Genomic DNA, 13531 nt, shown 5'->3' on the forward strand with positions numbered 1-13531 from the left:
GGCTGGATGACTTCCTGGTAGCTACACCAGATGCAGTGGCATATTTAAATCGACTAGATATATGTTATAACTTTTAAATAGTTATTTGTATATCTAGAGTGAAAAGTACGACTTTTTCTCCCTGAGGGAAAAGTTTGAAGTTTGAAAGTTTGGCAACAATTTTCCTGAGGGAGAAAAAGTTTTTCACTCGTGATGTACACAACATTTTTCCTCCATCTACATTTTTTTATAGAAACTGCAAATAAAATCATTTTTATAACTTACGTATTGGTGTCAATGTTTCCTAACAACATAACCTAAAATCTAAAACCTAAAAACCGGCCGTCTGATTGGCACTGCCGATTGCGCTATCTATCGGAAAAAGTTGTAACAATTATATCAGCTGGGTGTCTACCAAAAATGGCTGACTCCAGATCACGCGGTTCAGATTTGAATTGCAGATCAAAATATTTGTTGGCTGGTATTTTGAATAGAATAAAATATTTTAAAAATTGTATAAATTTTTATCGTCTACTAATATTAAGAATATAATAATTATCATACAAACATATATTTCATGAGTTGATCAAATTTCTGGTTGTGGTATTGAATTCAGTTGACTCAATGACAGACACCTCTATTATGCTTTCTCATCTGAGCTTAGACCCTCTAACCTATTATAATGTAAGTTTTTAAAATAGAGATGCTTCCCAATGGAGTCACTTTCACTCCCTAGGGAGTTTTTCTGTTTTTTACTACCGAGAGCGAAAAAGTGACACTTTAGTATTATGTTTCAGGGAGTAAAGTAAGTGCTTTAGACAGTAGGTGGAAGAAAAATGTATTTTTATAACTTGTGTCTAGGATGACTTCATTGTTTATATGTGTGATTCGTGTTGGATAACATAAAGATTACCATAGGTAAGGAAAGTATTGCTTTCCGAAAAAAATTAAGGTACCCCAATTTCTAAATTTCTAGACGTTTCAAGGTCCCCTGAGTCCAAAAAACTGGTTTTTGGGTATTGGTCTGTATGTGTGTGTGTGTGTGTGTATGAGTGTATGTGCGTCTGTGTACACGATATCTCATCTCCCAATTAACAGAATGACTTGAAATTTGGAACTTAAGGTCCTTTCACTATAAGGATCCGACACGAACAATTTCGATCAAATGCAATTCAAGATGGCGGCTAAAATGGCGAAAATGTTGTCAAAAACAGGGTTTTTCGTGATTTTCTCGGAAACGGCTCCAACGATTTTGATCAAATTCATACCTTAAATAGTCATCGATAAGCTCTATCAACTGCCACAAGTCCCATATCTGTAAAAACTTCAGGAGCTCCGCCCCAGCAATGCAGATAGATTCCCAATTATCAGGCTTCAGATACAATTGAAACAAAAAAAATCAAGTGGAGTAGATTGAGCATGAAAATCTCTACAATTAATGTTCAGTAACATTTTCACCTAAAATTGAAAATAAGCTTTAAATTCGAGAAAATGTGATTATTCAATTGCAAATTATTGTTGATTCTATTAAATCATTCACTATGAAGAGATAGCAGACCTCATGTGTGTCTCCAGCGTTATTGCCCTGTCACCAGCTGGCTCAAATCTTTGAATAAGTAGACTTGTGATGCGCGGGAACACTAGCGTCAGGTGATCAATTTTCATAACGGCAAGGAAAGTTGTGTGAGTGCGCCACACCAGATTTTTGTAACATCTAAAGGGGAGAATGAAAGGGGACAATAATATTGGTGTGATTCTTCTGTAACTTATTACTGATTTGGTTTTATTACAGTGTGATTTGGCAGCCATTACAGATGGTTACAAATTTTCCTGCTTGGTTTCGGGAATACCAACGATTTCCAGATTTTTCTTTCTGGAATACTGCTGAAGATCGTGAATTTTATCTTCTGATTTCTAAACATGTATTTTTATTTCCGAGGCATTTATATGATTGCGATATTTTCACCCGGTAGCACGAAACTCTGTTAACTTTTAGTCCTGATTTAATTCCACGAGAACCAATCAGAGAAGTCTTCTCAGAAAAATATTCTCTAATTGGTTCTCGTAGAATTTAATTATGATTAAAATTGAACAGGCTTTTGTGCAACTGAGCCAGATTTTCTGTGACATCATTACCGTTCTTAATCATGTGGCTTGAAGTCGCTGAATTCTCGTAGAATTTAATTATGATTAAAATTGAACAGGCTTTTGTGAAACTGAGCCAGATTTTCTGTGACATCATTACCGTTCTTAATCATGTGGCTTGAAGTCGCTGAATTCTCGTAGAATTTAATTATGATTAAAATTGAACAGGCTTTTGTGAAACTGAGCCAGATTTTCTGTGACATCATTACCGTTCTTAATCATGTGGCTTGAAGTCGCTGAATTTTTTAAGCGTTCTATCTTATCAGGTCTTCCTCATAAGAGGTCCTGTCATGTTTTTGTTGGTCCCAGCTATTGATAGAATCATGGTGGCACACTATTCAGCCGCACTCCTTGACTTTGAAACTTACTTACTCCTCAGCTCTACAGGTCGTTACAACCCTTGGCCTCTCTCACAAAACCTCTCCATCTCTCCCGATCCACTGTCTGCCTTTTCCAGTTGCGAACTCCAAGCGTTCTCAAATCCTGCTCTATATCATCTGTCCATCTATTCCTCGGCCTTCCTTTTCTTGTTCTATTGTATATTTTTCCCTTCATATACACTTGGCAATCCTTTCATCACTCATTCTCAACAAGTGCCTCATCCACCTAATCCTGCCAGCTTTAAAAAATCGGACGATGTCTTCACTCCCCAGAAAGCGCTCTATTTTGCTATTGAAACTTATAACAACATGTATTTTGTAATAATAATGTCTCTGGTCGAGGGTATAACACGACTAGAGGAGTTTATTCAAAATATAGATATGATTACAAAAAGCATATAATCTACAATTATCTACAAAGTATTAATACAATTGGTTGATTATTTGTTGATCCAAGAAAATGTGGCCCCCACTATTATATGAATATGTTTCGGGATGCCACTAATTTTGCTATTGTTTAAGATTTTATGTCAAAAGTAAAAACTTCTAATAAAAATACATCTTGCGAGTCATTAGAAGTTCATGAAAACCATATTTATATACACAAATTTGAAAAAGAAAATTGATAACCTATGATGTAGAAATTTTATATAAATTTAACATGAAAACATTTTTTAATACTCATGGGAAAAAATCATTGAAATGAAGAAAATAAGAATGAAACAGTATGGAAATTTTTTTCATAGAACTAATTGTTCTCCATGATTGATTCTATTGGACAGGAGCCAGTTTTTTGTTTTTTATTCGAATGAATTGATTGGAACTGTTTATTTAATAGCTATTGGCAGTTTATTGTAAATTTTTGGTCCTAAATATGTGGCTGATCTCTGAGAAGCTGATGATGTCATCCTGGGAATTGCCAAGTCCATGTTCCTTCTGCATGTTCCTTGCGGGTGATTCAAATTGATGAAGAGTTGTGGGTTCTTTCTGGTGAATGTTAGAAGTCTGTGAATGTAAATCTGTCTGATGCTGAGGATGCTGAGCTCCGAGTATAGTAGTACTGAAGGGAAGAGTGGATGTTTGCGTCCTATTATCCTTAAAATTAGCTTCTGAACCTTGAAGATAGGATCGATGTGGCAGAAATTTGTAGCTTCCCAGGCCAAAATGCCATATCTTGCTATGGACTCGACTATTGCATAATAAACATTTTTTATCATGTCTATTGATAGTAGCAGGCTGAGTTGGATGAATTTGTAAATTAATTTTCTGATTTTAGGTGTTTGATGTAAAATGTGTTTATCCCAGCGAAGTAATTCATCTATTATGACTCCTAAATATGTTATATTGTTTGTGCGCTCTATTGAAGGACAATTACAATTCATACTATCCAAAGTAATAAATATGATTGACTATTGAAATGTATGTTTGTTGTGTTGTAGGTAGAGTAAGCGCACGCAACCAGTCATTAGTGCTTAGCAACTCTGTGCCGGATGACTCAGGCGTCTACCAGTGCGTGCTTAGCAACGGCGTGGGGGCGGGTGCTTGGGCTGCTGCTAGGGTGCTGGTGAATGTGAGCACCAGCGACCAGCCTGCCGCCCCCACTAGCCTCCAATGCACTGCCACCTCCGCCACACAGGTGACGGTCACCTGGCAGCAGCCGACCAGTGCCAAGGAAGTGCAGGCTTATACTGTGCACTATCTACCCACTGGTGAGCATCTAGGGAGTAAAGTATAACTTTTCTTATCCATCATTCGACAAAGCAGATAGTGAGGTCCACGTCATCAGTCTTCACAAGCACTGAAGAAAGATAGGAGAACAACTTTTTGTGTAGTTGAGAAGTTGATATTGTGGTAATTATTCATATTGAATGAAAAGACTAAGAAATTGTCAAAAAACCACTGATTTATTGATAATTAGAAAGACCGGTTTCGGTTATTACACCATTGTTAATCTCTGATAAACAGAGTTATTACACAGTTTATCAGAGATTGACAATGGTGTAATAACCGAAACCGGTCTTTCTAATTATCAATAAATCAGTGGTTTTTTGAGAATTTCTTAGTCTTTTTCATTCAATAGGAGAACAACTTTGCCGAGTCTCCAAAATTTACTCAATTTTGCCACTGAGTTACAGCTGTTACTCAATTCATCCCATTAAATTTGATCTAATTTTAGTTTCCATTTCCATGATAAAATAATCAATTTCATGTCAAATTAATTAAATTCATCAATAATTTTTTTCATAATTTGATTAAAAACTTTGCTTTGAGATCAAATTTTTATTTTCGTACAAACCTGTAATGGCGGCTAATTTAAAAAGCTGTGATACACCATCTGAACTTCGAAACAAAAGAAGTAAAGTTGCTCAGTGGGTATTCTATTTCAATTTCTCTTGAAAATAATAGCAAAATATAAATCCTATTTATAATAAGATATTTTAAATGAAAATAGTTCTGATATAACGTTTCAATATGATCTATACCAGTACTAGTATTATAACATATACGGTGGTCTAACTGAAGCATGGACGAAGTCTAGGATGGTCAAAATTATCAACTTTTAAATTGTAATTTCAGGTATAATTTGTATTTCTCATACGATAATATCTAAAAATTATTTCATTTATTCGAAAATACAATTTTAATCAATTATAGGACAACTTGTGTACTGAAGTATTTTGGTAGAATGATGAAAAAACATGGCGGCTGAGAATTGTTTGTTTATATCTGTACAGTCACTGTCAAAAGTAAAAGTTAGATATTTCTGAAAAACTGACAAAAATTGCAAAGCTAGAGAGAGAAAGCGCTATCTGCTTTGTTGCATGATAGACAAAGATAGCAACACTATTGTCAATTGTACACTGCCATAATAACGTGGGCCACACTATAGCTCTATCCTTTTCTAACACACCGTTACCTGGCAAGCCTTTCGGTACTAAATAGGTATGAAGAGACTGAAGTATAAATTTTATCTCATAGAAACAGTTTTTGACTATAACTATCTGCCAACTGGTGAGCATCTATAGTGAGGTCCACGTTATTTGATATTGGTGTTGCTTTCCTTGTCTATTATTCGACAAAGCAGATAGCTCTATCCTTTCCTAACACACCTTCACCTGACAAGGCAATTGGCACCAAGAAGGTGCAGGCTTAGGGCCACACTAGGCGTTTTTACAGACGAGTCGGCACGGTACGACAGGACAGGAAGCTCACCGATTTACGATACGTCAACCCAATCAGCCAATCTGAGAGCTTCTTGTTCTGTGGTGTCGTGCCGACTCGTCTGAAAAAATGCCTCGTGTGTTTCGGCCGTTACACTGTGCACTATATGCCTACTGGTGGAACACCAATTTCACCTTTCAATGAAAACACAATATTCTGAGGTTCATGTTGAGTTTTAACTGAATCGTTTGTATTTCAATAACATACTTCCCATTCAAAGATATTTAACTAGCAGTGTTTATTTCTTTTATACATGTGTAGTATATCAATTATTATTTCCCGTTATAATAAGACTGATAAACCATGAGAAAATTTGAGATTTTAAAATATGAATTTGCTCATTTTTTATAGCACATTGTGCGAGTCAAGTCCCTCATGTCAGAAATTCTCTAACATTGCATAATCTGTACTGCCTGTCTGTGGCTGACAGCCTAAACCAATAATTATTATAATAAAATTATTAAAGTATAAGGCCCCGGTTGCACAAAAGACGGTTAAATTTTAATCGTGGTCGCTTTCACGAGAACCAATCAGAGAACACGTTTTTGAAAAGACGGATTCTCTGATTGGTTCTCGTGGTATTAAACACGATTAAAACTTAACCGGCTTTTGTGCAACCGGCACTATTAGATATACTTCACTTATACAGTAGAATACTTATACTTGTCTACAGTAGAAAACTGATGAGTCTTTGATTAAAATTTTACTGAGAATAACATACTTTAAAGTATATTTTCATAAATAGGGTAATTGACTGCATGTCGGTGTTTCAATCATCAAAATGGTGTAATGATTTTTCAGATTAAAACCATGAAAGTTTCTAGTGTTTAGTCTTCTACGTGGAATATGAGAGATCTTTAGTGAGCTGAGTAGTGTTTCAAGCAGGTGAAATTAGGGCACTTGAACATTGAAGCCACCAACAAATATTCTGATTATAATCATGCTCAATTTGGATGCGCAATGCAATCATAATATTATTATATAAGCATCATCGGCATAGGATTATTACCCAAATCTGTTTTATTATAATCCATAATTCATTTCAAGCGCTTTAAATATTTATTTCGATTTGTTTACAGATGGTGGAGAAGAAATGAGAACGGTGTCCCTGAATAGATCATTCACTGTCAACAACCTACTGCCTTTTACAAACTACACTTTTTACATCAGAGCTTATGGCAAAAAATCAGCCAGCGATCAATCGCTGCCCGTCACTTGTTTAACTGGAGAAGAAGGTAACTAAATATCATGTACTTTTTATCGAACTCGATATTTTCTTAGTCTCAAGTTTTGTAGATGATGATTTATGGATTATTACTTCACGATGTTAAAGTGAAAAGTCTTAGATCAAATTGAACTTGAACACATTCCTTTTCTTCTCAAAGTTGATTATCAATAACAATACATTTCAAACTCTCTTGTCCTAGAAATAGGCTTGAATTGAAATTTCAAAAAGTACCAATCAATTGAAGAGTTTGTGATAAAACCGAAAAGGTGGTTCACTACTTAAAAAAACAACATATTTTGTTAATAACTTTGGTGTAATCGCAGCTTTAGGATATGTTTCTTGTTTGCCATAGGTCTCTTCAGACCTGGTAAAGGAAATGAAATAAATAAATCAATCAATCTTGTCTAAATTTAGTGACAAACACTAAAGCCGTGTCCACACGGAACAAATTTTCGACAAACAAGTTTTTTGAAATAGTTCGGGCAAATTTTATTAGGTTTGACAAACAATGTTTGCCCGTGGGCCAATGTTGACGCGTCACCAACAAAATATTTGTAAGTGGGGAGAACACAACGTTAGTAGACAGAAGGTTGATCACTCACAGGTGTAAGATTCAAAGTGGTGGGGGGAACGCCAGCGTGACGTCATGTGTAGTAAAAAAGTGATAGAATAACCACACTGAGCATACATTTTATTCACTGTATCTTCAAATACATCTTCTTTTAATCCCCTCAAGATTCACCTAGAATTGTAAAATTCTCCTTACTTATAGCGGAAGAATCACCGATTCTAATGATGTTGTTAAATATTTACAGTTTATTCACTGTATCTTCAAATACATCGTCGTTCAATCCCCTCAAGATTGACCTAGAATTGTAAAATTCTCCTTACTTATAGCGGAAGAATCACCGATTCTAATGATGTTGTTAAATATTTTAAGTTCATTCAATTTGTCTACTAACTTTGGGGAGAACAGGTTTTATGTTTTACAGCTGTCAGTACTGAAAATGTTTTGGAAAAACAGTAATTTTTTGTTTGACAAACAATGATTGTCCAAACTTTTTGAAATGTTTGTCCCTGAGCTCCTCAACAAACATGTTTGCCGAACATGTATATCGAACATTTTTTGTTCAGTGTGGACACGGCTTTACAAACATATCATTTTGAATTTAGGTAGATTGAAACTATGCCAATACAGTCTGAACTCAGATCGCTCAACATATTACCTAATTTTATATTCAACTACATGGGATTCATTTCAATTCTGTTCACATTTTGTGTTTGTCTAAATCTATAATGTAATTTATTAATAATTAACATGTGAAATTGTTGTGTTTCCAGTTCCTGTGGGCGCCCCAGAAGTGCAGGTGGAGTCTGAGAACCCGACGTCGCTGAGTGTGTCGTGGACGCCGCTCAGTGACAAGCTGGCCCGCGGGCAGATATCAGAGTACAAAATACAGTGGCGTCGCAATGACCATCACTCCACCAACAATGTCGACACCGTTAAGGAGCATGTCACTCACTACTTGATAACAGGTAACGGTCACTTCAACTTCAATACATTATTTGTTTGTTAATTATCAGGCTGTAATCTATATATATAAAAGCGAAATGGCACTCACTCACTGACTGACTGACTCACTCACTCACTCACTCACTCGCAGAACTAAAAATCTACCGGACCAAAAACGTTCAAATTTGGTAGGTATGTTCAGTTGGCCCTTTAGAGGCGCACTAAGAAATCTTTTGGCAATATTTTAACTCTAAGGGTGGTTTTTAAGGGTTTAAAGTTTGTCTTTTAGCATGTATATTCTTTTTCATATTCTCTTAATTATAATTTATTGAAAAATGTCCATACCAAATGTTAATATAGAACTATAATCTAGAGAGAATACCTCTTCAAAACAGTTGTTTAAGTTGACTTTGACATTAAGTTGAGTTGACTTTGTTAGGTTGGCACCAAGTTGAAGATTGAAATGCATTTATCGCGGAAAAATTGATTGGGCACTGCTACTTCAATCAGAGCTATTCCTGGGAATATTATATTACTAGCCGTTAGGCTCGCTTCGCTCGCCATATCCGTTTAGCCAGACGTTTAGTCTGAACCCCCGACTGGATCGTCCTAACATAATGATAAAAATGCTCAAATGAAAAATGCAGGCGAGCGAAGCGAGCCTGCTGATCTTATTCTTGGACGATCCAGTCGGGGGTCCAGGGGGCGGAGCCCTCTGGCTAGACGGATACGGCGAGCGAAGCGAGCCTGACGGCTAGTAATAATATATTAATACAAAAAATTTGTTGTCTTCAATGCTAAGTAGTCGGGGATTAGATATGCTACTTATGATTCTAATTCAACGGTCATTCGTAAGCAGCTAGTATACATCGCTCCAATGATTGTAAACTGTATCCCAAACGAGATCATCGGTGAACCTATTAAGTTTGTTCCAATAAATATTAAAAACTGAATACTTCACTACTATTTCATCCATCTTAGTATTGTATGAGATCAATTTTTTTTTCAATTTTTAAAACTATTCATTATTGTCAGGATTAATTCAGGAAATTGATAGCATTTATTTTTAATATACTTTCCATTGTTTGCATAAAAAGATTCCATTTTAAATATTATTAGCTTAGGATTTAGAAACAATTAATAAGTCTCTACTCCTACTGGCGAACAAGTGTTTCACTTAGTTCTTCACCTCCAGCCGTATTTTACAGATAGTTGATATAGATATTATTTTACAATAATAATTATTGTTTTTCTAATTGTCACATCTTTATATTGTTTTTGGAGAAATAAATTGAATTGAATTAATTCTGATCTCAAGGCGAAATAGTTGCACTTCAAAGGAGAGACTTATTCACTCTTTTCTAAATCAGAGGCTTGTACACTGCTAGTTGTACCAAGAACTGCTGCTTCCTGCATAATTCTCATTTGCCAGTTTTTCAACGGCAGTTGTTCCATTGCTTGTCTCCATTCTTTTGTGACCAGTCCATTGGCAGTCACAATAATAGGGATTATTACTACTTAATTCAATTTATACATGTCTTCCAGTTCAACTTACAGGATTTCTAATTTTATTTTTTCGGCAATGACACCTACAAAATTCTCAAGGGGCACTGCCAAATCAATAATTATGAAAGCCTCTTTATTCTTATCGTCAAACAAGACGATTTCTGACCATTCAGTCACTCAATCATCTATATATCTATGGATCTATCAATCTATGTATTCATTTATTTATCTATTTATTTACAAATGCATTTATTTATTTACTAATTTATTTGATTGATTTGTTTGTTGTAGGTTTGCAGCCGGATACGGGCTACGAGGTGCGAGTGTTGGCGGCCACTGCGCAGGGTTGGCCCAATATGGCTGACGAGGCGTTGCCATGGCAACAGGTGCACACGCTGCCAGTAGAGCCCGACATGCACCTCCTACCTATGCCTGAGTTGCAGCTTACTGTCACCAATTCCACCACAATACTGGTAAGTGGTAAAAAACACTTTATTCCTTCATAATTACGTCTATTATCACCACCATACTGGTAATATCTATTATATTAGGCGAGGCGTTGCCATGGCAACAGGTGCATTAGCTGCCAGAAGAGCCTGACACATACCTCCTACCTATGCCTCAATTATTGCAGCTTACTGTCACAAATTGTCACTGAATGTGCATTTTCGTTTATGCGTAAATTTCCGCAGTCGACGACGGAAATCATTGTTGACATTCATATTGTCCAAATTTCAAGAGTACTAAAACAGCTGATCAAATAACTTTTCATTGACCGAACGAAGTGAGGTCTAAGGTTCAAGTCGACGGTTTGGCATTTCTCTTAATGTTTAAATGTTTATATGTTTATACGTTGCGCATTTACGGCGGAACGAGGTAATATATTTTCATGAAATTTGACAGGTATGTTCCTTTTTAAATTGCGCGTCGACGTATATACAAGGTTTTTGGAGATTTTGCATTTTAAGGATAGTATAAAAGGAAAAAGGAGCCTCCTTCATACGCTAATATTAGAGTAAAAATCAGACTATAGAATTATTCATCATAAATCAGCTGACAAGTGATTACACAGATGTGTGGAGAAGCCAGTCTATTGCTTTATTTCTATAAGGTCTATAGTTTCAATCAAAGACATTAAAGAGGTATGCATCTGGGTATACACCAAAGTTATTAACAAAATGGTTATAACTTAATCCTTATAGATTCTATTAGATTGAACGGAAGTTGATAAACACATATGTTCATCATGTGTATGATAAGTTATATTCAATCTAATATAATTTAAAAGGATTGAGTTATTGACATTTTTTTAATAAATTTGGTCTAATCGCAGCTTTAAGGTCTTTGGTTTCAATATTTTGTTTTGCAGTCATGGTATTATTATGCGTGCCCATCAGTATCAGTACTCTCACATTCGATAAAACTAATTTAATAGGTGAATAAAAATAAACAAATCAACTAAATAATGCTGGAGAAATTATAATATTTTTCATTCTAAAAAATTAGTTTTCATCACATAGAAAGATCATCACGGAACTGGATGAATTATATCATATGAAATACAAATTCAAACGTGAACTGAGTTTGTTTACATTTAAAACAGTTGACATCTGGTACTAGTGGATGAGAATACTGCGTGAGGTTTACTGTTCACAAAACTACTAGTATCTATTATATTAGGCGAGGCGTTGTCATGGCAACAGGTGCAGTAGGTACATTAGCTGCCAGTAGAGCCCGACACATACCTCCTACCTATGCCTCAATTATTGCAGCTTACTGTCACAAATGCTACCTCAATACTGGTAAACAAGCACTTCAGTTGTCACTAGAGGTGCATTTTCGTTTATGCGTAAATTTCCGCAGTCGAAGCATTATTGACATTCATATTATCCAAATCTCGCTTCGCTCGCCATATCCGACTAGCCAGGGGGCTCCGCCCCCTGGACCCCCGACTGGATCGTCCAAAAATGAGATCAGCGGGCTCGCTTCGCTCGCCTGCATTTTCCATTTGGGCATGCTTCATTCCATCAGAAAGTCAAAGTACTGAGAAAACGCAGAAAAGCTGTGAAAAACGTTGGAAAAACGCTAATTTTGGGCGAATCTTTGATGAAATATCAAAGTCATCTTATTACAAAATTTTTAGACCCTAGCTAAACCTATGTACCAAATTTGAACATTTTCTGTCTATTACTTGATGAAAGAACTGAGAAAACGCAAAAACCGCTAATTTTGGGCGTATCTCTGGCGTTATTTCAAATTCCTTCTAACGTAACATTATTACACCCTAGCTGAGCTAAATTTGAACATTTTATGTTTATTTATTCTCGATAAATTTGAGAGAACGCTAAAAAAAACTATTGAAAAACGCAGATTTTGGGCATATCTTTGGCAATTTTTCCAAATCCATTCTTAGTACGCCTCTAAAGGGCCAACTGAACATACCTACCAAATTTGAAATTTTATGTCATATTTTTATCATATGTTAGGACGATTCAGTCGGGGGTCCAGACTAAACGTCTGGCTAAACGGATATTGTGAGCGAAGCGAGCCTGACGGCTAGTAATATAATATAATATTCCCAGGAATAGCTCTGATTGAAGAAGCAGTGCCCAATCAATTTTTCCGCGATATATGCATTTCAATCTTCAACTTGGTGCCAACCTAACAAAGTCAACTCAACTTAATTCCAACCCTTAAAATTATTAATTTAGTTACCAGTTAACAACTGTTTCGAAGAGGTACTCTCTCTAGATTATAGTTCTATATTATCAAATGGTATGGACATTTCAATTATAATTATGAGATTGGAATAAGAAGAATATACATGCTGAAAGACGAACTTTAAACCCTTAAAAACCACCCTTAGAGTTAAAATTTTTCCAAATCCGTTCTTAGTGCGCCTCTAAAGGGCCAACTGAACATACCTACCAAATTTGAAAATGTTTGGTCCGGTAGATTTTTAGTTATGCGAGTGAGTGAGTGAGTCAGTCAGTCAGTCAGTGAGTGAGTGCCATTTCGCTTTTATATATTATATAGATTTCCGCAGTCGACGACGGCAAGCATTGTTGACATTCATATTGACCAAATTTCAGGAGTGCTAAAACAGCTGATCAAATAACTTTTCATCATTTGTGTATATTATTCAAGATTAAAAACATTTCTAATAATATCAACATATTGCCATTTGAAAGTATAAACTCAAGATACCCATTAAAACATAATTGAACATAATCTTTTAGGTTATTTAGACAAATTGAAATCTACCCAATCTGAGATCCTCACCCTGTCATGGTCGACGACGGCATTTACGCACAAACGAAAATCCAGCTCAACTGGTGACACCAACACTCTATCTTTATAGCCTAGTTTTCGCTAGTAGAGTTAGTAGTCGAGTAACTGGCATACTAACTCTACCGAGTTAACTCTACTCTACTTACTTTATCGAGTTGAGAATAGTACCGTAGGTAAAGTGTGTTGTCTAGTGAACACAACTAACCTTAAAATGTCAATACTCTACTCTGACTCTACCAGCTCGAAACTGGAAGGCAAGTGGTAGAG

At 35.8% G+C, this 13531-nt stretch overlaps 1 protein-coding gene across 1 annotated transcript in view; it reads left to right on the top strand.

Moving 5' to 3' along the window:
• The window catches only part of LOC111046193 (protogenin), a 285414-nt gene that overhangs the window by 245889 nt on the left and 25994 nt on the right, over positions 1-13531 (top strand). Inside the window, exons 8-11 of the mRNA XM_039433843.1 lie at positions 3944-4213; positions 6806-6961; positions 8296-8490; positions 10265-10446. Of these exons, the coding sequence (XP_039289777.1) occupies positions 3944-4213; positions 6806-6961; positions 8296-8490; positions 10265-10446 (803 nt within the window). The remainder of the gene's footprint in view (positions 1-3943; positions 4214-6805; positions 6962-8295; positions 8491-10264; positions 10447-13531) is intronic.

Source organism: Nilaparvata lugens, chromosome 8 (assembly GCF_014356525.2).
Source record: "Nilaparvata lugens isolate BPH chromosome 8, ASM1435652v1, whole genome shotgun sequence".
NCBI classification, from domain to species: Eukaryota; Metazoa; Arthropoda; class Insecta; order Hemiptera; family Delphacidae; genus Nilaparvata; species Nilaparvata lugens.